The sequence below is a fragment of the Barbus barbus genome (assembly GCF_936440315.1).
Source record: "Barbus barbus genome assembly, chromosome: 31".
Lineage (NCBI taxonomy): Eukaryota > Metazoa > Chordata > Actinopteri > Cypriniformes > Cyprinidae > Barbus > Barbus barbus.
In genome coordinates, this window is record NC_136759.1 from 22236284 (window position 1) to 22263019 (window position 26736).

Here is a 26736-nt window from a genome sequence, read left to right on the forward strand (position 1 = left end):
GTTATTCATGAAAAAAAAAAAAAAAAAGTGTGAAACATTCTCGCCTTTCTGGAATAGTGTCTTCCTGGAGGGGTTAAATGTTTTTGAACGAAGTGAGAAAGGTCAGAGCATGAGAACAAAAATGTTAAGTGAAAACCATTCTCTATAAGATGATTAGCCAGGGCACATGCTTAGACACACATCTGCCAAAAACTATCACTGCTAACAGTCAACTTCTGTTTAGCATTTAAAATTTTGAATGAAAATTTAAGTGGGAAAGGTCATTCAAGACAGCAACAACATTAATCGAACAATATATTTTTTGTAAAAAGTGCCACTCAGTTGATAAGATTGTGTTAGTATGCTAGTGATAACTAGCCAAAGTAAATGCTACGTGACACACAACCAACTTGTCTTGGTCCAGATTTAAAACTTGAGAAAGTGAAAAAGGTCAAAATATTGAGAACAAAATGTTATGTAAAAAGCATTCTTCGTGCTTGTGCTGTGACACATGCCTGCTATAAACCATCGTTGCTAACAACCAACTTGTCAAAGGATAAACATTCAGAACTTAAAGTGAGAAAGGTCACAGCAAATGAGTGAAAATGTTAACTGAAAAGCATTATTTATAAAAAGCGGAACTCCTGGTGACTAGCACTCTCAAGATAACTAGCCACAGCAAATGGTATGACACTTATTTGCTAAATACCATCATTGCTAACATCCAATTTGTCTAAAGATTAGCATTCAAAACCTAACAAATTAGAAAGGTCACTGCAAGATTACAAAAACATTCAGAGACAGGCATTCTTCATAAGATGACTAGCCTAAGCAAATGCTATAACACATGGCCGCTAAATACCACCATCACTGAAAAAAAAAACTTGTCTTAAATGCATAAAAAAACCTACCAAGATGAAAAAGTGGACACTAAGAGAATAAAAGCATTAAGTGAAAATATTTGCTGTAAAAAGAGCCACACCACCCCTTATGAAAATTAACCATGGTTTTAGTGTAGTAAAAGTGTAGTAACCATGCTTTTTTGGCGTATTGATTACCAATTGTATAACCACAGTTTTACTACAAATACCATGGTTAAACTATGGTTAGTGTAGTACAACCATGGTTAATTTGTGGTTTAACTATACTGACCATGGTTTTCTGGTTTTATTTTTAGTAAAACCATGGTTAACTCTTGTAAGAGACCTGGGCCCGTATTCCTAAATATTCTAAGAATACTTTTAGAGAGCTCCTAATTTAGCTTAAAAATTTCTTACTAGGAGTCTTAGTTTAAAAGTGATTCAGGACCAATCTGAGAGCAACTCTGAGCGAGGAAAAGACAAAAACATCGTAGTGAGGAGGCGGGGCTGACCCCGTTGCTAGCTATGACACAGTCTTTTGAAGACTGTGATTGGTTGGTTGTCAAGAAGGAAATAAAAGAGCGCTTTTAAGAGTAGGGTATATTATAAGCATTCACTTTGAAATTACAGACGTCATTTTTCCTCTCTCTCTTTCTCACACACACACCCACACACATTATATATATATATATATTCTTTATTTTTTATTTACCATGCTGTCATACTTACCGTGTTTTATAGGAAATGAACAGAGACATAGCCTAATAAGTGCTGTAACAGACTCAAATCATCACTGCTGCATAGTTGCTGGCATTTTTCCAGTTGCCAAATATGTTAATGTAGTGATTACGTCCATTTCTGGCGCTATGGTATTTCTGCGTGGTGTCGGAATTGTTAGCGTGTCTCTAATAAGATCGGTCACAAACATGATCCCTGCTTCACAATCTAATGTGTAGTGTCTTATTAACTCACTGCCATGCATTGTGTGCAACACATTTCTTCTCCCTCGTCATGTTTCGTCCATTTTCTCCGCTGCTAAAGAAACTCTTAAGCCCCTTAAAAGTCCTCGTCCGTACTCCTAACAATTTTGGACCTTAAGACCTCTTTTAAGAGTTAAGATGCTTTCTGAATTACTTTTTTCTTTACTAGGATCTTTTCTTTAATTTTAAGAGGAAACAGAACAACATAATTTTCTTAGAATTTTGTTACTAGGAGCAACTATTAGCACTAAAATTTTTCATGAATACGGGCCCTGTAGTCTACTCTAGAGATGACTAGCTGCAGTGAATGTAATGATACACATCTGCCAAAACTATCTTTGCTAATCCCAATTTGTCTAAGGATCAACATTCAAAACCCAAAAGTTAAAGGCCAATGCAACAGAGCAAAAACGCTTAGCATTCTTCATAAAATGAGATCTGCCATCATTACTAACAACCGACCTGTCTCAGGATTCACATTCAAAATCTTACAAGGTTGGTAACGTTGCTGCAAGAGAAATAAAAAAAAAGTTGGTAGAGCTAGGTTAGAGATGACTAGCCATGGCAAAAACTATAACACACATCTGCCAAATAACATAATCTTCAACACCTAACCTGTTCTCGGATCAGCATTCAAAACCGATTAAACAAATCCAAACCATGTTCCCCTGAAACTCTGTGGCTGTTAGTGCCAAATCCCAGTGGCCCAATGCGAAAGTGTGGAAAGGAAAAGCGGCAGGTCTGCAGCATTGTCAGCTTCGATCTATTATTCAGACCGACAACTGACCTTCCAGAAGATCGCTGGAAACAGGCTGCTTCGGTTGACCTGGGGCTTAGCACGTCACTGTTTGGCTGCTGACCATGTTGAATGATGTCCTCGGTTTGGAAGGAAGGTAAAACGGATTTGTCAAGAAAAATCTCAATCCCATTTTGCAAGGGGGCGTGATCCTTCGGGTAGATGCTTTTCAGTCCCAGCAGTCTCGGTGTTGTACAATGTGTTATTGGAAGCACGCAGCATTGTGCTTTCTGTGATGAGAAGAACACCCTGACCTTCATAGGCTCCATCTATATTCAACAACTAAAGCCGGCCTGGGGAGGATAATTGGATTTTTCAGCATGTTGCTGTGACGATGGAGGTGAGCGACTCTTGTGGAAAGGGGGTCAGCAGGTATGTCAGAGAGATCATGGTCTAGCCTTATTCTCTCGTCTGTGTGCATGTAAATAAACACTGAGATGCCTTTATTTGTTTTCACACAACAGTGATGATTGTTCTTTTCTGGTTGCAAATACAGTTTTGGCCTTTTCAGCAGTCATATTTACAAAGGTATATATCTAAAATGAATTATTGGAACATGTTCCGGTAAGCGATTTAGCCCAAAGCACAACTTTTACAATCAAAGGAACAACACAAACCTGGTTCAAGGCCGATAATACAAAGCATTTAGCGGCCCTTAGGACAGAAACTAACTCTGAGAGAAACACAAATGCTTGGTTACTTGTCAGACAGTTTGACAGACACAAATGCATAAGATCCTTTTTGAGGGCGAAGCAGGGGAATTCAACCCTGTTCCTGGAGGGTCACAGTTCTGCAGAGTTTAAGCTACATTCACACCATTTCATAATTACCGTAATTCCGAGATGACAACACGTGACATTTTACTAGTTGTTTCAACTCCTGGGAATAGGGTCTTTAAGCAACAGCCACTGATGGAACGGCAGCAGCATTCTGATGTTGTATTGCGCATGTGGGACTGTAACAGTTACTTTGTGATATTCTACTGTAACCATCTACTATGGGAGAACAGCTGGTTTGCTGTAGTCATTACAACGTGAGAGATGAGGCTGGCAAATGTTACGTTACGGTGGCAAATAACATTGTAATTGCATCACTATACGATTCTACCATTAGTCTTTTATTTAATCTCTGTTGATATGTTTTCTACTTAAGCTAATTGTAAGGATTTTTTCATTTGTACAAAGATATGTCTGCTGTTGGCAACAACACCTCACGTAGCACTGAGACTAGAGATTATGTGAAGCGAACAATGCACAGTAAGTATTGCCTAAACATCCTTCTCATGATCCATCATTTGTACTTCAATAAATGACTGAATGCCACATTGAGCCGTCTTGTTTACGTTTGCTTAGTGATGGCAGTGTAACAGCTTGCTGCTACAAGCAGCTCCCCATAGGGGAATCCCCGCTGCCATTTTGAAGAGCGTTCCACTTTGTGAAGATTACGAGGGAAGTTTATATGGGCAGACCCTTGACCCCTTGTTTTCGGCTGAGGGAGTCTACTTCATATCAAGGAATCCACCAGTAGTGGGTGCTCATGCAACGTAATCAATGATGTACTGTACATCCGAGTCAACAAGACTGAGGGAAGTTAGCAAAGGAAGGGCATAAAAAAAAATTAACAGCCCGAGTAGAACGTCACGTGTTGTCATCTTGGAATTACAGTAATTATGACATGGCGTGAACTTTAGTTCTAATCCTAATTAAACACACCTGAACCTGTTAATCAAGGACTTCAGGCTTACTAGAAACTTCCAAGCAGGCATGTTGGGGAAGGTTGGACACCCTTGTCCTGAAGTACAACTGGTCTCTAAAATTTTCATTGATCAACGGATGCCTATATGACAGAGCATGTCGAAGGTTCAACTTTTTGGTGGCATGACAAGCACGTCACTTTCGTAGCCCCTTGCTTTTCTCCCCTTCATCCCTGGAATGCATCCCAATCTAAATAAACTGACTTGCAGCGATTCTCTTTTGTAGCCTAGTGTAAAATATCCTGTGTTAATGCTCAGCTATCAATGCAAATATACAGTAAACAGTATTTAGCCATTTACCGCAGCATTGGACGTGCCCATATCTAATAGCGACATGATGTGCGATGCCACCCCTTGTCTTGACAGAATCGTCCACAGGAAAGTCGCGACCCGAGGATGCAGGGTTAAACGGAGACTTCATCATGAAGGATAGTGCATTTTTGAAGTTCGCAGGTGTCCTGAATTTACCCAACCTCTCGCCAAGAATCCGTTCATATCCTGTCAGTCATACCTGAGCATCATACTGTTAGCTGTCACACTGTTGCCTGTCAAAACCCACAGCTGGTTGTGCCACGCATCCCATATTAAGGGTTCATAGCACCACAGGGAGGATGTGTGTTATATTTGAAAGCTTAGATCGAAGTTTCATGACTGATGCTTTTTTTTCCTCGATACCACGCTGCCATTTGTCAAATCAAACATGTTAACGAACTGTGTATTCAGATCCGACGGCGCTTTAAATGTGTAATTTGTCATCGGGTGAAATATCACGCTGTATTGTGGGTAATAAAGCATGGGTACTTCTAATGCGGAGGGGTGGGTAATTATATTCTTTAAGGAAGCCGAGTCCCCTGAGGGTGAGAAATATTTAAAACGCTGATACTGGGCTTATGCTAAGCTGGTAACCGCTTTTCCATCTTCCTGTCTGACATTTCAAATTATGTGCCCTGACTCTGGTTTCCTTAACGTACACTATTCTTTAAGCATTTTTTCTGTTGCAGTAACCCACTTTGAGAGTTTACCCATGCATCAAACTGGTCTCCATTGATCTACAGCACTATTTCAAAGCTCAGTCGTAGCACTGCCCGTTTTATTGCTATCCGGAGAGGATGTGTTTTAATGCACTCCTTGGTATGCCTTCATTTATGAAAAAAACACATTCTGTGCATTCCACAGGTGGCCATAAAAAGCAACTGTACATCAAAAAAAGACTGAACAGAGTATTTAGCTGAAATTCATTCATCATAATAAACGGTATGACTCTTTAGAAGAGCTCTTACCTATGTCTGAAATCTTTATTTCTGTATTTATCGAGAGCAGCATGAAAAGAAGAAAGTGGAAAAACAGGTTAGCTCAAAGAGTTAGTACTTAATTCATGCATTAATGTACAGAGAAAAGGATAGAGTGGTAAAATTATACTACTACTACTTTAGTTCTACAAGCATATCTACTGCATTCATAACGAATAGAAAGGATTCCCTCATAGCACACATACTTATGTAGCCTAGGCCAGTGATTCTTAACTGGTGCGTCACAAGACGAAATGGGCCTGTTCTAATGTGGAAAAACAAAGCTAAAACAAAATGTGCATTATATTGTACACTTTGTTATTGTATGGTACAGTCTTGCAACACTACTTAATCCAGTGTAAAACCAAGCAAAACCAGTTGAGAACCTCAGATGTCTATTTTCTGAATTGTATCTGGAAATGTAATTTATAAAGAGTTTATTCATTCTCAATTAATCTCTAAAATGCTTCCAGGTGGCTTGTAAAGTATATAAAATGCAAATTTACTCTTTAAAACATTTACCAGATGACTATGCCTATAATTAAGGGATGCTTTCCAAATTATTTGCTCTTTAACAGAGATCTTCAAGATGTATGTGCGCTCAATTGGGTTAGTAGAAAAGATTAATTAAATTTTAGCAAGGTTTGTATTCATCCTATACGTTTCTGAGCAATAGCAAATACTTTTAAACAAATACTGTAGTTTACTCCAAAAATGAAAATTCTGTTATCATTTATTCTCTTCTGTGGAACAAATTTTATCCAACCCAGTCTTTGCAATCATTAAAGCCAGACAGGTTTGGAATGATGGTAACCAACAATAAAATATTCCTTTTTGTGTAAACTATTTCTTTAAAAGTAAAAGGGATATGTTCTATATGTAGATACTCCAAGTACTGATAGTCAGATGCATTTTGGTGTGTGAGCAACTCATCTAACAGGATGAACAAAGCAACTTATCATTTTGGTGGGCATGTGAATGTTTGTGTATCTATGCACATGCAGAATGCCAAACCTGAGCTCTAAGACACTCGTGACATTTCCCGTGGTGAAGATCCGACGGATGTAGTTGAAATCCCCCACATACAGACTACCATCCGATCCACAGGCTAAAGCTACAGGTGCGAGCAGCTTATTTCCATCCGCCAGCCCATTGCAGCTTGGACAGGAGATACTGCGCCTTCGCCCGTTACCCATGATGCTTCCGATGACAGGGGGCTGCTGGGAAATGAAGATGTTCTCGCCGTTACCCTTGTGCAGGATACCTGAGTGCCAAAGAGAGAGACGTCATAAGTATTTTAGCCATTCATTGTAATTTTCCCAAATCCATTCAGAACAGCCTTCACTCTGCAGTAAATCAACAGGTTTTATCGGATATGAGAAGCGGAGGTTTTAAATCTGATTCAATTCTGCTCAAATTTAATGACATTAAATGTATTTGTATGGAGCTTTTCTCTGTCACAGAGCTACAGGACGGCTGCTGGCGCTTGAGAAAGGATTTCGCTAAATAACCAGCAGGATCGAGATGTGCTAAACGGAACTGAATTCATTTATCGAAAGGAGTTATTTTTCACTCGCACAGCCAGATGCTTCTATACAGAACCCAGCTAAATGAAGGTCCACAGTCACAGAATGAAAGACAACTTCCTCTTATTATCAGTATCACAGTCAATCTGAATCTCCACGGCATGCCTCAATGAATCTCCAGCACTGAACAGCTCACCGCAAACGCCACTCAAAAGTGGCAGAGTGGCAAAGATTGCAAAACTCATTTTTCAGTGATTTTCATTGTGTGCTGTTTTCTCCCTGAGCACCTGTTGAATCATGCTGTGTTTTGAGAGATGCTAAATAACAGCACTTCCAGTCTGTCCATGCTGATTGGATGGAAATACAAGTGGGTTTACTGGAGCTGATGTAAAGGCATATTCTCATCAAGCTCGAAAATTCACTGCAAATTTCACTGTGTAAAAGGCTTTCAATTGAAACAATGCATTTCCTTGAAGCTTTAAAGCAAATCTGGCAATTTTGGAATACATTTATCTGCTGGTAAAGGATTTTGAAAGCTAAAAATGACTGATCAGTAACATATAAGTTTTTGCACCCAAAAGTATTCCAGATAAATGATGTTGTAAATTGAATGGATTGTGCATTAAAGCATATGAAAACCCAGAGAGCGATGGGTTTATTTGAAAAATAACTTTATTTGAAAAATAACTTTTCACAAACCCTAAACTTCTAGCATAACCTCACAAAATGTTGTGGCATGGTTGGTGAATAGTTTTAGGGTGAAAAAATAAGTTTAATTAATTTTGCTTGAGTGCAGTTAAGTTTCTTTCAGGTGTCCAAACAAAAACTTGCGTTTTACAGTTTTTTTTTTTTTACAAAAAAGCCTGGCAAATTTTTTTACAAAGCCTGGCAATTTTTTTTACAAAGCCTGGCATTTTTTTTGATCTGATCTGATATTTTTATTTTTATTTTTTTTTGCCAGCAATGCATTTCACATGAGTGTTCCATTCAGGTGTAAAAACTTTAAGTAGAGCCTGATGCAAATTTGTATTGCTCTTTTAGTGCGAAAATTACCAGGCGAGTAAGGAGCCAAGGAGAAGAAATTAAACAGAGGACCTTAAAACAAGTGTAAACTAAATGGTAGCAGATTCACTTGGGAAAAGAGATGGTAAGAGAGAGTTTGACACTTGAAGAATTTGAGCAAATTTTACCGGAAGTCCTCATGTTGACAACGCTGGGTTTTAGTGACAGACCAAGCTGCCACCTGTGCTCCTAACACTTGTACTGCTAGTACGCCTCATTTACTGAGATAAGTGCGCTGGCAAAAAAAGAGAATACTTGACAGGAACTGAACGGAGCAGTTTACGCAATCACTGATTTCAGAGACAATTCAGCAGCAGTAGGAAAATGTACCTGTTCAACCCCAATAAGGTCCTGTCATACAGATATCACCACTGACTTGAGCTGAACAATGACACTGTTGTTTTTTTGTAGAGATGCTTATAGCTGAATTGAACTTTTCATAATTGACTGTTATTTTCCTGTTTATTCATTCGACGCAGCTTTGAATCTGTATTGTATAAAGTGCTATACTGTATAAATAAATGTGATAGCATCTGCTCACAGTCAAAGCTGTGTCAAAGTTCAGTCTTCTCAAGCAACAAATGTTTGTTTTCAGCAAGTAGTCAACATTTTTCAGAAGGAAAAATCAGAAAAAAATTTCAGAAGGAAAAAAAAAGGCAACCGAGTGTCTGTAAGCAAATTAGTATCTTTCATGTTTCTATATGCACTATTGTAACTCACCACTTTGGATATTTAGAGCATGATGTTTGTCCACGCTCCAGCCGCCCAGGTTGGACGCAGTGGTCTCGTATCCTTGCAGGACGGCTGTTCGCTTCTCCCAGAGTATCAGATCCGGACAGGATTCGTACTCGAAGCCCACCGACACTAGCAGGAGTGAATTAGAAACACATTTGAACTTGAGTGACAACAGCTCTGAGAAATGAGACACTGACAAATTCATTCCCCACTTACCGAAAGCCTCAGACAGCCCATAAACTTTCTGGCTGTAGACATCTGCCTTGTCCCAGACAAAGTCGTAGGAGAGGTTGGGTGCAGCTGAGAACCACTTCCTGAAGAGCCTTCCCTCGACGGCCACCATGAGGTGCACCTTCATCAGGCTGAACGGGATGGTGGAGTGGGTCAGGGTGATGCGCAGGAGCGACTTATATCCAGATGTCCGGCTGCTCAGGTAACTCAAACGCACATCTGTACCTGGGATCCGCACTTCCTCCTGGAGAGTCTGGAGAGAGAGGTGAAATTGTTCATATTAGTCACAAGAAAACAGAGCAAACGGTAACAAATTTGCTAATTTTGTGGGGAATGCACCCTGCTGAGAAGTGTTTGCATTATTTAGCATCTCCGGTATATACGCAAATGAGAATGAATTAATTTTTTCACAGCAGACGTTTTATTATACAGTGCAAAAAATACTAATTATTGGGTGAATCTAGGGCATATTTCACCTCAAAGAGAATGAAAAAAAAGTTGTTATATTAAAAAAAAGCTTTTATATGTATAAAAAAACTCAAAAGTTTGGGGTTGAAAAGATTTTGTTTTTGAAGAAGTCTCTTGGCCCACCAAGGTCACATTTATTTGATCAAAAATACAGTTAAACAGTAATATTGTGAAGTATTATTTCAGTTTACAAGAATTGTTTTCTATGTTCATTTTATTTAAAAATATAAAAGTTATTCCTGTGAATGCAAAGCTGAATTTTCAGCAGCCAATGTCACATGATCCTTCAGAAATCGCTCTAATATGCTTATATGATTAATATTTTTTGACATACTATGTGCATTATTATATATTATATTAGATTATATTACACATTTTTTCTGCATTCTTTGATCAGTATGTGGATAAGTCAAAAAAAGAAAAAAGAATAATGCTGTTTATTTCACCATATGATCACACATCATGCAAATAGCCTTTGTTCTTATGGTGAACCTCTAACCAATATCCTATTCAAATCAAAATAAAAAACAAAAAGTATATATTTAAATGAGTCTTTTTGCACTTGCAATCTTTTAACCCTGATGAAGGCCTGTAAACCAAAATATTAAGGTGAAATATACAGTATTATTCATTTAATTTCCACTTTCTGATTTGACCTCTTCAAGTGTTGCAGGTACTGTTATTTTTTTTCTTCCATACTCTTTGGTTTCTGTGAATTTTCACTAGAACAACCAGTTCCACCCAAATGTTTTTAATTTAATTTTGATTTCCACCCCTTGATTTTGGGTTGAAATGTGACCCAGAAACTTTCAAATTACTCAGCTATCATAACAAGTGAACAAATTACTTAGTGAAAAGCAACGCATATACAGGTCCTTTTCAAAAAATTAGCATATTGTGATAAAGTTCATTATTTTCTGTAATGTACTGATAAACATTAGACTTTCATATATTTTAGATTCATTACACACAACTGAAGTAGTTCAAGCCTTTTATTGTTTTAATATTGATGATTTTGGCATACAGCTCATGAAAACCCAAAATCTCAAAAAATTAGCATATCATGAAAAGGTTCTCTAAACGAGCTATTAACCTAATCATCTGAATCAACTAATTAACTCTAAACACCTGCAAAAGATTCCTGAGGCTTTTAAAAACTCCCAGCCTGGTTCATTACTCAAAACCGCAATCATGGGTAAGACTGCCGACCTGACTGCTGTCCAGAAGGCCATCATTGACACCCTCAAGCAAGAGGGTAAGACACAGAAAGAAATTTCTGAACGAATAGGCTGTTCCCAGAGTGCTGTATCAAGGCACCTCAGTGGGAAGTCTGTGGGAAGGAAAAAGTGTGGCAGAAAACGCAGCACAACGAGAAGAGGTGACCGGACCCTGAGGAAGATTGTGGAGAAGGACCGATTCCAGACCTCGGGGGACCTGCGGAAGCAGTGGACTGAGTCTGGAGTAGAAACATCCAGAGCCACCGTGTACAGGCGTGTGCAGGAAATGGGCTACAGGTGCCGCATTCCCCAGGTCAAGCCACTTTTGAACCAGAAACAGCGGCAGAAGCGCCTGACCTGGGCTACAGAGAAGCAGCACTGGACTGTTGCTCAGTGGTCCAAAGTACTTTTTTCAGATGAAAGCAAATTTTGCATGTCATTCGGAAATCAAGGTGCCAGAGTCTGGAGGAAGACTGGGGAGAGGGAAATGCCAAAATGCCTGAAGTCCAGTGTCAAGTACCCACAGTCAGTGATGCTGGTGTTGGTCCACTGTGTTTTATCAAGGGCAGGGTCAATGCAGCTAGCTATCAGGAGATTTTGGAGCACTTCATGCTTCCATCTGCTGAAAAGCTTTATGGAGATGAAGATTTCATTTTTCAGCACGACCTGGCACCTGCTCACAGTGCCAAAACCACTGGTAAATGGTTTACTGACCATGGTATTACTGTGCTCAATTGGCCTGCCAACTCTCCTGACCTGAACCCCATAGAGAATCTGTGGGATATTGTGAAGAGAAAGTTGAGAGACGCAAGACCCAACACTCTGGATGAGCTTAAGGCCGCTATCGAAGCATCCTGGGCCTCCATAACACCTCAGCAGTGCCACAGGCTGATTGCCTCCATGCCACGCCGCATTGAAGCAGTCATTTCTGCAAAAGGATTCCCGACCAAGTATTGAGTGCATAACTGAACATAATTATTTGAAGGTTGACTTTTTTTGTATTAAAAACACTTTTCTTTTATTGGTCGGATGAAATATGCTAATTTTTTGAGATAGGAATTTTGGGTTTTCATGAGCTGTATGCCAAAATCATCAATATTAAAACAATAAAAGGCTTGAACTACTTCAGTTGTGTTGTAATGAATCTAAAATATATGAAAGTCTAATGTTTATCAGTACATTACAGAAAATAAAACTTTATCACAATATGCTAATTTTTTGAAAAGGACCTGTATGTCTAGGTCACACGGGCATCATTAACAACACCTTCGTTTCCGCACAGGAAGTCAGCTCGGAGTCTTAGTGGCTCAGAGGTTTCTCACTTCAGAGCTCTCATTAACTCTCACCGTATCGCTCCTTTATCACAGTCAACCACAAAGCTGACCAATAAACACAGCCGATCGTTACTGCGCCAATAAACACTGATAAGAAAAGCTCCTCCATAGACGTTTCCATTTGTAAACCTGTGAAAACTCTGTGTGTGGGTGTGTGCAGATGCACATGTAACGGTGTATGAATAAACCGCCTGAAGATTTGGGATGGGACAAATTTGTGCCGATATTAATAGCCCAGACAGCACAATGCAAGTGAGGCTGAATCATTTATCTTGTTAACCAAAGACGACGACAAAATTAGGAAAGTGGCACAAGGTACAAGTAGAGCTATCAGTACTCAAACACACACACACACACACACACACATACATATGTGTGTATTAAAATGTATCTATCTCTCTATAGACACACTTGGATACAATGAAACTAACATACACTTAAAAACATAAAACCTGAATGACAGTCACTCAAGTCCAAAACACAGATATTTTTTTCCAGCACTGACTGTGAAGTACCTCCAGGAGTCAGACTCAAAAAGCTTCCATGCTGTTTTCGTCTAAATGTAATTATCGTTCTTCAGAAAATGTCTGGCGTAGTAAATTGGACTGTGTATCTCTGCCCAATTACACATAGGAGATAAAATCACAGGACTGCCACCCGAGACAGATCCTCCTACATTCCCTTCTGATGTACATTTCCCAATATCTGCCCCCGCTGTCTATCAGAACATCATTGCGAACCAGCACTAGTCTGGGATCAATTGTGGCAAATTACCACGTTTTTTCATCTGTCTGAGACAGCCCTGGAATTTTGAACGGTCTATAACTGTCAGACTAAACAAGAGTCAGACTGTTTAAAAACATTAGTCTTAATAGTTAAAATGAAGCCAAAACTATAGTAAAACAAATACAAACAAACAAAAATCAACCTTTTTAAATACACAAAATGGCATTGAAAGTGTAATTAAAGTCACGATTAAACTGAAATAGCAACAGATCTATTGTGATTTTAGAAAAAAAAAAAAGGGCGGGGACTTTATCCATTGGTTGTTGATTGGATAATGGTAATCAGAATGGCAAAAAAAGACGCAGAGTTTAAGAGGTCAAAATAACAAGAATCTAGAAGTCTGTCATTTAACTGACATTCCATAGTACAAAAGATAAAATAAAAAATGAAATATATGTCAGCATGGATAGCCTTGTGGGAAGCACACCGACATACAGCGCCAGTGCGCTACGGGCGTCTTGAGTTCAAATCCCGATTCTGCCTGCCTCTTAATCGGAAAATCGGTAATAAATCGGGAAAAAAATAAAACATATGTATGTATGTATGTATGTATAAATCACCTAAAGTAAGATCAATAACATGGATTTAAAACTTAAAATTTTAATTTCATGCCAACTGTAACTTCTTGTATTTTCCAGAACATATTAGTGGGCGAAATTATAGAGATTTAGTCTACTGAGATTCGATTGGTTAAAATTTAATAAATTAAATTGGACATTATTTGTCAATATTATGTTGCCCTGCCCACATGGTTTTGGTTACATGAACAGATCAGTTGTACACAATATGAATTGTAACACATTTTTCACTTCCTCTCTATAGCTTATCACCTGAATCTCTGGAACGATGTTGCCCCTCTCGACGCAGGTCCCGGCAAACGCCGTCAACGGGGCAGGCAGGACGATGGGCATGGGTCGGGTGAAGCTGCTCAGGTCACAGCTGGGGATGTCATTGACCTCGTGTCTCATCACGATGGTGTCCATGACAAAGAAGCGCCCCCACGGCAACAACAAGGTGTGCTCCTGTGTGATGAACGGAGCACGCTCAAACCTCAGGGCTACGGCCACACCCCCGTTACTCACCAGGTCAAAGCTGAAGAAAAGAGGACATGTACAGTTAGACATGGAGCAGCTACTGAGATAAAGCCATTCATTCATTTTCAATAAAGTTAGAATATGGAGTAGTCTTCTTTCAGAAACGTTCGCTTTGCAGTTGTGGTTATCAAAATCTGGGTTGGTAACCAGAATAATTTTGGTTCAAGCCCCACAAGGAACTATCCATTAATGATCACCATTGTACCCTTAAGTAAAACCTAAAATTACTCTTCCCCACATATGTTGAAAACTGACCCATTTTGAGTTCTCACAAATAAAGGTTAACCTATGATGTTTTAACAATCTGATTTGTTGTTGAATGTGAATTCAACATTTACTACGATTGTGATATTTGGAGGTTAATTTGAACTGCATTTTTCATCATAAATGGCACTTACACAGACACTTTTTTTTGTCAATTTCTCAACTACCCATTGAGGCTATTTACATTTATGCTTTTGGCAGATCCTTTTATCTGAAGAATCCTACACTGCATTCAAAATGAACAGTTTTCCCAGTTAACCCATGATATTGATGTTAGTGCCATGCTCTACAGTTTGAGCTTCAGGAAAGCACACACAACGAAAGAGTTTTCATAACTGAGTGAACTATTATTTTAAGATAAACATTGAACATTTACAAGTTTCTATATTTATCTCATCGCAATTCTCTACAACTTATCTGTTGAATTATTCCATTTATACACGTGTTAGAATTTAATAGAGTGTGGATCTGATTCATTAAGTACAGTTATTTGCCAAAGTATGCCAACCATCACACCCTTGAAAATGGTGTTTTGATTTCCCATTCAATGAAATTACAATGGCATTTCATTATCTCATAATGCAATTTACTAACATTTTAATCAACATTATTCACCGTTACTCTGTACCGCCATCAAAACCAGCCTTAATAAAGGTTGTAATTCATTATGTTTCTCTAAATGACAGGATTCAATTGAAAAGGACTCGGCTTCAGTTAGTTGGGACGGTTTTTATCTGGCAGCTCCACAATGTGACTGGAATACAATGAACCACTGGCTCAGTCTAATACACTGTGCTTTTGAATTTGCATTAATAAAATCTGCATGAATGGGTGGTGTGCGATGTCGTTATTCTCTATTGGGGAATAAACTGGCAAGATTCCTCTCCGCCGCAGTAGCCGTGCATACACCGCTGAGTGTCTTTGTTGTGCGGTGGCACGGTGCGCTTTGATAAAGGAGGTGAGAGGGGAAATCACATTTAAGGGAAGGGTAAAGTATTATTGATCTGCGCGTGTGAAGCTGTCTGCGCTAACATAACTTTACAACAACGCTACAATGGCGGCACACGCTCTGCATATAGAGTTGCTCTGATCAGAGAGCTCTGTTGTTGACGCCACTAAACAGAAATGAAACGGGACGATGTATGCAGGCTATCGTGTATGCGGCTCGCTAGATGACTGATTGTGTACAAATCCAGAATGCTACTCTGATCTGCTTTCTTGGGTATCATCACGAGGAGACACACCTTTACAACACGCTCTGGTAGACATGAAAGCACAAATGCACTTTAGTGCCAAATACGCCTACAACACAAACAGCCGATTAGCAATACGTGATATGTGGACTCGCAGAGTGCGCTGTACTGTGTGTCTTTGTTCTCGGGGTTGGCATAGATGCGGCGTGCATCTGTAGTCACAGCTCACGCTGCTTGAACATTAATTCAACTACATATCCCAAAGGGCTATTCACAGAGCTTTCATTGGCACGGCTGATAAACAAAGGTCTGCTTTGCCCTTGTTGGCGTGCCCTTGCTAAAATGTGAGCATTTGTCTGTGCGCTGTGGGAGTTTGAACAGAGCGTGCTTGTTGGGGAGTGTCTGCGAGACAGAGCCTGTGTGCGGTTTTATGCAGCCGTATAGAGTCGACGCTAATCTGCAGTAAAAGCTAGCTGGCCAGTCACATGCGATGAAAGACACGCACACACATATAACCATTACACGGGCACACACACAGCCCTGAAGGCTGCCATGCCAATCGATGAGTGACCTGTTATCAATCACACAAGCACCTCAAGCACGGGTGACACACTTTATTAGTGCATTCAGCCTTTCAGCGCACACTTTGAAGGGACGCAGAGCTAACCCAAAGGGGTTAGACGGATCGATGGTTTAGACCCCAAACAGGTCAAAGCCACCCACTTTTAGTCCTCTCAACTGAACTTAGGCTGTTCACACAGCGGCAGAATTTGGTTGTGAGTCCTGAGTGCTATATATGGTTAAATTCACAAACAAATTTGTGACAACAAGCTTATTCTGACTCCCTTAAAATTTTCAGGACAACTGCATTTTGAGAGCAAGTGGAGCTTTACTTTAGTTATTTGTTAGTATAGACAATGTAAGTATTATAATAAAATTAGTATTATTATTTAAAATTAACCATGGTTTTACTACAAAAAAAAAATACATGGTTACTATAGTTAAACCATGGTAACCACCCGAAAACATTTGACAGTTTTAGCTTTATGTTTATTCAGTTTACATGCTAATCAGTTAGCCAACTACCTTTCCATATCACTAGTTGATTAACCAAGCTGTTCAGCTTAGCATCCTGTTAACTTATCCACCTATTAGCTTAGCAAACTTAAACATCATTTATACATTGTTCTTGGACCATTTTAGTTGGATGTTCATGTAACATTTTTTTTAAACATTACTAACTACTTGTTTATACTTGTGATAATGAAAAAAAATCGAATCTTCCCCTAATATTTTCTCTAATTTACACATAACCAAACAAAAAAGAAAAATGTTTTTAATCATTTAAAAAAAAAAAATCACCTTTTGACATTCAGAGAACATAAATAATGTTTTCATAACTTAGTGGTAACGTTCATTAAACATTCTTAGTTTGTTAGCTGGACCCTCCAAACCTATTTTGATTATTTAGAATACAATATTGAGATAATGTTATATGTTTGGTTCCAAGGAGGATTGAATCTCTCACAACTTCCATTACATTAATAATCATGTTAGGTCTTCTAAGTCTGCCATCTTTAGCTCAGTGGTTCTTGATTACATGACACAGCATTTTGCTCTCTCCTTCAGGAAATCAGGGCTGCGTAAGTGACTCAATACATCAAGGCAGATGTATAATGGATGGCTTTTAGGATTTCCAGAGTCTGACTTTAGGCAAGATTTTGTATTACATGAATATCCACTGCATGTTACTTGGTCAATCCGACTCTAGTGGTTGGCAGAGAAGCAGAGGGACCTCTTTGGAAGTAGAGAAATAAGTAATTTAAAAAGCAATGGCACCAGTATAGAACAGACCACAATCAAACAAAATTAGTTAAGACAGCTTTCCCATTTTTAAGCAAGCAAACAGGAGCACTGGTGATTTCATGCCGTACTGAGTCTGTTCTTGCAGTGCTTGATGGGCTGTTGTGGGAGGGAGACCACGTGTTTACGAGCAAAGAGAGGGAAAAATAGAGAGAGCCAGGGAGATGGACGATTGTTTATGGCTACAAGAAGCACCTTCCAAGCAAACAGGCAAAATGTCCAATGGTGTGCTGGGAATAAAATTGTCCTCCAATTTAATTTCCAGCACATTATAGAACATTCAGCCATACTGAAAGCAGTTAAGAGTGCACAGATGTGGGTTAAAGGTGCATGCATAATGAGTGTGACATGAAAAAATTCCAATATATTTACATTTTAATTGCTAACCCAGAACTTTAAACACCATTTCATCCCATGCTACAACTTACCTGCCGTCCTGTCTGGTGATGGTATACCCATAGGCTGGTTTGTTAATGAAGCTGATATTTACACCGACCAGCGGAGTCCCATCTGAAGTCACTACTTGTCCCCGGATAACACAGGCATGACTGTGAGGTTAAAAAATGAAAATCATACTGAGTAAAACAGGTCATGTTGTTTTACAGTGTAGAAAAGCATCAGATGCTATTTGTAAACACATATAATAAATTAAATGAATCCCACAGCTCTGAGGAAACCTCAGCGGGGTTTCCTGTCTGAGAAGCAAAAGATAAGAGCAAAAAAATGGGATAGTGTTTGTGTCATTCCTGCTGTTTGAGAGAACAATGCGGAGGTATGAGTGCTTTCAGTCACAGCAGATATCTGGGCTTGAAACTGCCTCTATCTGATGTTATCTGTCTGCCTCAGGAGCTCTGACTTAGTGATCGATATGAAAAAGTCAAACACAGATTCTTAAAATCCTCAACAAGTACAAAACAGCTCCCAGCTTGACACGACTTCTGACTCATAGCGTTAGAGATTTTTAATCAGGCTTGCTGTTCAGGTTAGAGATTACAAAGGACAAAAAATAAAAAATAAATAAAAATAAATAAATAATATATATATATACTAAAGCCATAATACAAATATTAGAGCCGTCACATTTTGTAAGTTCATACATTTTGCCTGCCATATGATGTAATATTTTTAATTAATTTGATTGAATAACAGGCATATCATGTGATCTGATATAGGCCTAACCGAAAGGCAGAAATCGAAATTAGACAAGAAATGGCTAATACAGTAAAACATGATATTAAAGTACATTAACATCCAAAAAAAATGCACACATCAGCTAGGTTAAATAAAAAAAAGCACCTACGAAAAAAATACACACTGGGGCTGTTTCTATGAAGGTATTAGGTATTAAACATTTGCCAAGTAGCGGAACAATTAACACTGGTGTGTAAAAGGCTGGCCCCTTCCTGTCCTTACTGCAGGCAAGATCACAGACCCAACAATATCCCTGTCCCAGGGAGGCTAACTTTATGCTAATTTAAGCAGCCTCTCACCTTCAACAGTCCTTGGCTCAGCTCTGCGTCCCTGTAAACAAAGCTAGCAGAGATAGCGCACAAGTGCAATGCCCCACCACAATGTCTATTATCAGACCGTGAGCGAACTCAAGTAGAATAGAAAATAGAGACAGAACAAGTGACAAAGAAAGATCACTTAATAAAAGGGTGGAAAGATAGAAAGAGAGAGAGAGAGAGAGAGATAATGTGTAAAGCTTTTGTCTATCTACAACATTGCTCGAGGTGACAGTTTGATTTAGAGTATTCCCATTCAGAAGGGGCAGCGATGCAAGTTTTCACAGGGTGCACAGAGTGGAACTGTCGGCTCTGAGCCACAGCGAAATATGCCAAGCTGATTCAACAACTCCACGACAAATGATTTAAATATTGACATTAAATGGATCTGAAGAAGATAAAGGAAGACCAGTGAACTGGTCTAGACAAAAAGTCTAAAGTTAATTTATTCAGCAAACGCCTCTCTCAAACAAGGCAGATAAAAGTGGACGGAGGTTTATAAACAATTGAGATATAACCTTGTGTAGCAGTGCGCTGACAACCACGTAATAGAAGCAAATTGTAGGCCGCGTCTGACTTGATATTAGAAGAGACATCTTAAACAACTATGAAGGAAAGCATGCTAAACTGTCCTGAGAGGCAGCTTCTGGGAGCGCTAAGAAGCTTTTTTGTACGTACAGAGTGGTCTGAATGCTTGTGCGTTTGGGAAAGGCTAAAAAATGCTAAATGGTTAATGGGCAAAATTAATGTTTGCAAACTCTGTTGAAGCAGAATTATCAAATAAAAGTTGAAGCAAGTTTCTTTAGCACTGTAAAGCTAACAAGCTAATTAGATCTGCATATGTAAATAGCCACTATGAAACTAGGGTTATTATCAGGGCATTGCTAAGCATTAGCAACAACCCAAAAGCATCACTGTTCCTAATTTTTGTAGCAGATGCTGTCAATTCCTCTACGGTCTTCGTTCCTGTAAACAAACATTGTGTGAAGCCTTAGCAAGCACTGATAATTACGTAAAAAACTTCGTAAGAGGGCTAAACATAAAAACATGCTCCCTCTCTTGCATTACATCTGCGTACAGCAGTTATTTCCTTTCGCAGAAATGGCAACGTGTTCTAAATAGGCAAAATGGAGAGAAATAATGGGCCATCTCATTGCAGCTGCTGGCCGACTTCTAAAGCTTTTATTTATTTACGTCTCTTTTTTTTCTTGGGAGATGATTATGTCACGAAGGGTAGGCCGAGACTCCCGTCTTGAAATAATAAAGAGGGTATCGGGAGACTCCCTACCGATCATTGCAAAAATGTCACCTTGGGAAAATGTCACAGGGTATTACAAGTGCATTTCATGAATACTGGGTGACGTGCACAAAAGGCAATATCAAACAAAGTCCAGTGTTTCATCTTTGCATGAGGTTATGTGCATCGGACACTCTGATACAACTTGATTGAGGGAGCAGTGATTAATGCAACAGAAGAACGTCTGGCAGATAGGACTGAAATGAGTACATGAAGGAGAGCGCTAGACAGCTTTGAAGTGATCAGAGTCTCATTAGGACGGCGCAGATTAGACAAAGGGAGTCCGTACTTGCCAGAGGCTCAGTCACGCAAAGCAAAAGGCCATTTGGTCCAGCGTCTTAGCTGAACTGTGGGAAATGGCCATTTAAGAGATGTAAAAACAATACCCTGCTCACTATAGTTCAGGGAAGGGCTGTTGACTGATCCGAAACCCCTCTAAACAAGAAATTTCCAAACGAACAAAGCAAGACAAGGTCTAAAAACAGAAGGCTTTGAATTGAAGACCTCTTTGGCACATTATGCCTTATGGAGATACAAATCAAAACGTCAACGCACCCTGGGCGACACCATTAGAGACATTCTCCATGGAGAGCACAAAAAGATGCTCATTTGCTTGTTACGTTTTCATTTTTGCCTTTGAAATGTCAGCTCTGCTTTCATGAAAGGAAATGCGGGGATACTCTACGACATTTCAAAGGAGCACAACTTTTTCCCAAGTCTCTAGTAGCGTCTTTTGTGCTCATTTCAATTGAGAACAGAAGGAGAGAGGGACGAGACCAGTGCACGAGTGGGATGCAAATGCAAAAGTGGCGTTCACTCTAGGTATTGTTTACAGATAAAAAGGGAACGCCACAAAATGGAGGCAAAAGATGAAAAGTCACATGGGATCACACAGTGACAGCACTGTTCTCTCATCGAAACATCTTTGGGGCACCTTGGGATGAGCCCCATGCCCTGTTTGTTTACAGGAACAAGAGCTGCAGATGGATTGACAGCATCTACTTATAGTTACTGATTGATCTAAATATTACCACTATGGTGGATTGGGATTTGAGAGAAGTATGGAAAAGAGAACTTAAACTGAAAGAAATTGCACAAAAATTGCAAACATTACTCAAGAAACACTTACATGCCATCGAAGGGGTTGGTGCCAGGGATGACGTGGGTGCTGTCCCGGCCCACCAGGAAGCGGACACGCTGGTAGAAGGACTGCAGGGTGCTCAGACTGGAAGAGATCTGGGTTTCCTGGATAATATCCAGTGGATCAGGAGAGCCCACACACAGAGATGTGGTGTGACATGATGTCTGCAAACAGCAATCCGGGTCCATGCAGTCCATCAACCCATCTGATAGAGAGAGGTTTAATGTTTAATAACGAGAATGTAGTGTCAGAAGATAAATCAGTGTTTTTTTCCACAAAATTACTTATTTTTATCTGCTTACAAGCTACACTGACAGTTGGTCATAGGTCGTAGACCACCATAGACAAGGTGCCACACTTTCAGAATCAATTGAGGTAGGGTTAAGGGGGTTAGTTTTAGGTTCTCGTTAGACTCACACTGTGGGCTAATGCACCAGTGAATGTTTCAGAAACCAGCCTGATCAGGTATGACCTGGTTACCAGAAATGTTCAGAACCTGAAGCACTGATGCCTTCCAACATGCTTATTTTGTCCAAGCTAACGTCATTCCCCTAGGTCAGTATCTTTCAAGGAGAGGAAAAAGATTTCATCATCCCAAGACGAACATGGGCGAACTGTTAGCAGGATCTTGAAAACTTCTGAGAAATAACTGCCTCTGTTGGATGGCTTTCTGTGCCCTACAGCTGCGTTACTGCAGTAAGTTAGAGCCAGTCTGGCTTCTTATTTCCTTCATTTTTTTATCCCCCCTTTCCAACAGTTTCCACACCTTTACAGGCAGCTCAGCCTCTCCTTCCTATAATTCATCTGGTATAATTCAGGACTTCAGGCCATGCTGAGAGGAACCCTTTAATGTATCGAAGTGGGTCATCCCTTATTCTCTAATATCTCTCTCTCTTCCTCTCTCTCTACTTTCAGGAACCTCTCTGACCAGATGGGCCAAATTATAAAAATAACACCTCTCCTGGTAGAAGCGTCAACACTGCTTGTTTCGGTCGCCGCAATAGTACCACCAATTGACTGCTTTACTACTAGCATTTGTGCTAGCCCTTTCTTTTACATATTCTACATGTTATCATCATTTTAGTTTGGTCTTCAAACTTTTCCATTTATCTGGATACCCTCACAACATCCTTTTGCTGTTTAAAAAGTGATTATTTAGGAAGGTCCCAAAAGCACCATTGAGCCTGTAGCTGCATCAAACGCTGGTCAGTGCTAAAACCAGGAGTGTGGTAACTATAGCAGAACAATGATATGTGATTTCCCCAAAGAGTGTGCTCTTCAGTGCAAATATGTTTTATGCTCAGTATGGTGTGTGACAGGACAAGGCTACCTTTGATTTAGGGGCTTGGCAGGGGGTCGGTTCTTAGCTGTTGCTCGCTGGGAAATGGAGGCTAGGTGATATGGACTTGGTATGTCTCACTTTTAGCTTTTGACTAAAACAACTCACTCTTCTACAAGTGGACCCACAGGGAAGGTCTGACAATTTCCGATGCTATTTAAAGAGCTGCAAGCTTTTAGCTCAAAGAAGGTGCTCAAGGCAAACTCTAGATCTTAATGCTCTTAGTGACAAACTGACAACAGCACAGGCATTGTAAACAACTCCAGTGTAAGCACGAGAAAGATGAGTAGAGTAGAGTAGAGTAGAGTAGAGTAGAGTAGAGTAGAGTAGAGTAGAGTAGAGTAGAGTAGAGTAGAGTAGAGTAGAGTAGAGTAGAGTAGAGTAGAGTAGAGTAGAGTAGAGTAGAGTAGAGTAGAGAAGAGAAGAGAAGAGAAGAGAAGAGAAGAGAAGAGAAGAGAAGAGAAGAGACCCAAGCAAAGAATGTTAAATCTTCATAATAAATGTCAAGGCAGCGTGTTGTTTGTGTTTGTACCTCCGTCATTGTCCTTGCCGTCACTGCAAGCCGTCTCCATTGATGTGTCGCAGCCTGCTCCCCGCCAGCCCAACTGACAAACGCAGTACCAGCCATTATTACCCAGCGTGCATCTGCCGTTGCCATTGCACAGACCAGGACAGCCCTCTGTGCACACAAAAGCAAAGCATACACATTAAAGAGGGCACTTTTCACTAAAGCAAACATTACGCTATAACAGACAAGACATTGCAAAGCCTAGTTACTTCATCCCAGACGAAAAAGTCAAAATGAAGGGTTGTGGGTCAAAAGAGCGCTTCAGTAATAACAGTGATAACTCCAGGTGATTAACTGATACACCTTTTTAAGCCATTATATCCTATAGAGGCAGACTCATACTGCAGAGCTCCTCCAGATCAATACATTCTCATTAGTGTTGTACAATAGATGCAGAACTCAGCTCTAAAGAGAAAGAGAGAGAGCAAGAAAAAATCTAGCCTGGAAAAAAAAACAATTACCTCAACTAGATAAAGAGCAATATGGATAATCACAGTGTTTCTTGGGTAATATACAACTAACAACCTTAGCTTTAGATAGTAGACTAGTCTTAAACGTGGAAACCATAAGCGCCAGATACAACATAAACAATATTCTTTTTTATTCCAATAATGTGAATGTCATGACACATTTGAAAATAGGATTTCACAGAGCTGCACTTGAGCAGGGAGGTTAATGCTGACAGGATGTAGATAGCACAGGTGGCACACGGTCCTACAGACACGGTCCATACGACAGCGCAAAATGTCTGTCATTGTCATCCGTTTCCTCCTCTCCTCACTGCCACTTATCAGCTACCTGTCCAATTCCATTTCCTAAGATGAAAACATATACGAAAGATGAGAAACCCTGCACCATCGAATGTAAAATCCTGACATGCTTTTCACAAGCCAAGAGCCGCTCTCCAAGATGTCTGAGCTGACCCATTTTGTCAGCGACAGTTAGCACAGCCACTGCTCGAACATCATAGAGACTAAAGGAAGGGAGCGAGAGAGTGGGAGTTTGTATAGCGAAAGAAAGGTGGTGGATGCCTGATAAGAAAGAAATCCGAGATGCCTCTAAAAGCCATGATCATTTCTAAAGATGGCTCAGTGCGGAATGGCATGTAATGTTTTCATCTAGGCTTTGTGCATCATGATGATGCTTTTCTCAACGTTCCAAGACAGCTGTGCTTCAATAACTGATATATGTTAGCACATATAGCAGTATCTGACACAAGAAAAAAATAAAATAAATAAAAAATATCGCTGATCTATGCCATAGCATGCAAGTCTACACCTAAATGGAGAATCCATCAAGAAAGTAGGTTGTAACGTTGACTTCCATAATTATATAGCTGCACAGATCAGCACAATGTCATGTACATATAAGAAAGAGCAATGGAGCTGTAGTATAGTGGTTAGAGCACATGCTCTGGCACAGTGAGCAATGATACTCTTGGGCATTGGTCTCAAACTCAATTCCTGGAGGGCCACAGCTCTGCACAGTTTAGCTCCAACTCTAATCAAACACACTTGATCCAGCAAATCAGGATCACTAGAAACGTCCAAGCAGGTGTGAGTTGGAGCTGGTTGGATCTAAACTCTGCAGAGCTGTGGCCCTCCAGGAATTGAGTTTGAGGCCACTGCTCTTGGGTAAAGAATCCCAAATAGCAATTTTGATGACTTGCTTGATACGGTCTAAACATGCTCTTGAAAGAATAGACCACCATCCTGCAGATTTGAAATGCTAATCCCAGTTAAACACACCAGATCCAGTTAATCAAGGTCAATATGCTTGCTTGAAAGTTCCAGGCAGGTGTACTGGATCTTCAGAAATATGGACCTTCAGGAAAAGCAGAAGTATGTCTCACTTTGCACAGTAGGATGTCTCTTTTGCAGGACCTACGCTTCCTTGATGCTTTGGACTTCTAATTGGAGTACTACTAAAAAGTCTACACAATGCTATGCACTGAGGACGACTAAGGGACAAGACCTTTGGATGATCTCATTTCTTGTCTTTTCTCTACTGTCAACGGAAGTTGCAAAAAAGCAGATCACAAAACACAAGGTGGTGCTTGCATTCACAGCCTCCAGCTGACCTCACATCGGTGTAAGGTCGATTTTTTTTGTGCTCCAAGGCAGGCAGTGACAGTTATATGCTTTGCTAATAAGCAAAGGATGAGCCTGACCAGTAGACAGCAGGTTCCTCCTTAAAAACCCAAACAGACAAACAGCTGCACAGTCTGCAGTGGCGAGACGTCTGAATGGTCTGTTCTGAATGCTTATTAAAGAGCTAAATAAATAAAGATCTGTACTCTGCTGGCAGAAGTTCAGCTTAATTGGCAGCCCTTTCAGAGAGAGGCCCCTGTGGAGCGCATCAGGCTGAAACCGCTCCGGAGGGCCACAAACCGCCTCACGCGACCCCTGCAGTTCACGTTAGCCGCACAGCCTCTCTATGCGGTGAGAAAGGGAGGGAAGGGGTGGTCTCACAGAGCAAGAAAACCAGAGACATGAAAGGAAAAAAATAAGGAGCAGGTAGGGGGTGTGGGCGGCTCGGGGCCCTGGCATCACCGGTGCATAGCATGCTTTAATTAGAGAGGCTGGCGCTTCAGCACCTCTCAGAACCCCCACCCCTTCTCCCGAACCCCCTCTGCTGTGCTACACAGCTGCACTGAACATCCATTATGCATGGTGCCGGTTGGCAAGGTCCGTGACCCTCCACCAGCCCTCCCTCCTTGGATCCTGTGGGCCATCCATCCCCTTGAGTTCCACAGCAGGGACACGGCGGCAAAGGAGACGCTCCGGCTCTCTCCACCCACTCAGCGGGTACGAAGGTGCTAAGTGGCGAGGTGGCAGAGCAGCGTATTGGATGTGGTGGCACAACAGCAGCATGATGCGGCGAGGACTGTGGTTAGTGTGGCATGAAGCATGGGCAGAATGAAATAGAAGCGCAACCCTTTCAGGATGAGCGTTATGAAGGATGGGCTAATGGAAATATGATGGATGACGGAACATGAGAGAGGAAGAAAAGATAGGACAGGAGGAGTGCCATACCTTTCACTACCTTATCCAGATAGTGAGCTTTAGGGGGAGATAAAAGACAAGGACATGTAAGGGAGGTTTTGAACAGTGCTGCTTCCATGACAAGACACAGACAGCTAGAGGCATGGGCTGGTTGCTCCAGACTTCTACATTTACAGAAACACAGGGGCTGCAAAAGCTATAGCAAGGACAATAACATGCAAAAAGCAACATGTCACATCACAGGCAGGGAGAAATTTAAAGGTATGGTGTGACAGGGAAGAGAAAGAGAGATGAAAACAGTAGCGAGAAGTCTCGGTTTATCAGAACATGTATTACCAGTGGGAGATTTTTTGGCAACACTTTCTATGAAGCCTGTTTATATAAACCATTATAAAGCTCTTCATAATGCCTTATGTTAGACATTATTAATTCTGAATAGGCTAAGTATTAC

General features: G+C 40.3%; 1 protein-coding gene across 2 annotated transcripts in view; it reads right to left on the bottom strand.

Annotated features, from left to right (window-relative positions):
- Positions 1 to 26736, bottom strand: part of LOC306851400 (teneurin-4) — a gene marked incomplete at its 5' end in the record, with an annotated part of 157629 nt that overhangs the window by 44509 nt on the left and 86384 nt on the right. The window contains 9 exons of one of the 2 annotated variants that reach the window (XM_079387595.1): positions 5649 to 5669; positions 6672 to 6921; positions 8966 to 9109; positions 9197 to 9464; positions 13847 to 14108; positions 17859 to 17978; positions 21362 to 21578; positions 23245 to 23391; positions 26316 to 26342. In XM_079387595.1, the coding sequence (XP_079243721.1) occupies positions 5649 to 5669; positions 6672 to 6921; positions 8966 to 9109; positions 9197 to 9464; positions 13847 to 14108; positions 17859 to 17978; positions 21362 to 21578; positions 23245 to 23391; positions 26316 to 26342 (1456 nt within the window). The remainder of the gene's footprint in view (positions 1 to 5648; positions 5670 to 6671; positions 6922 to 8965; positions 9110 to 9196; positions 9465 to 13846; positions 14109 to 17858; positions 17979 to 21361; positions 21579 to 23244; positions 23392 to 26315; positions 26343 to 26736) is intronic. The other variant, XM_079387594.1, reaches the window with a different exon arrangement.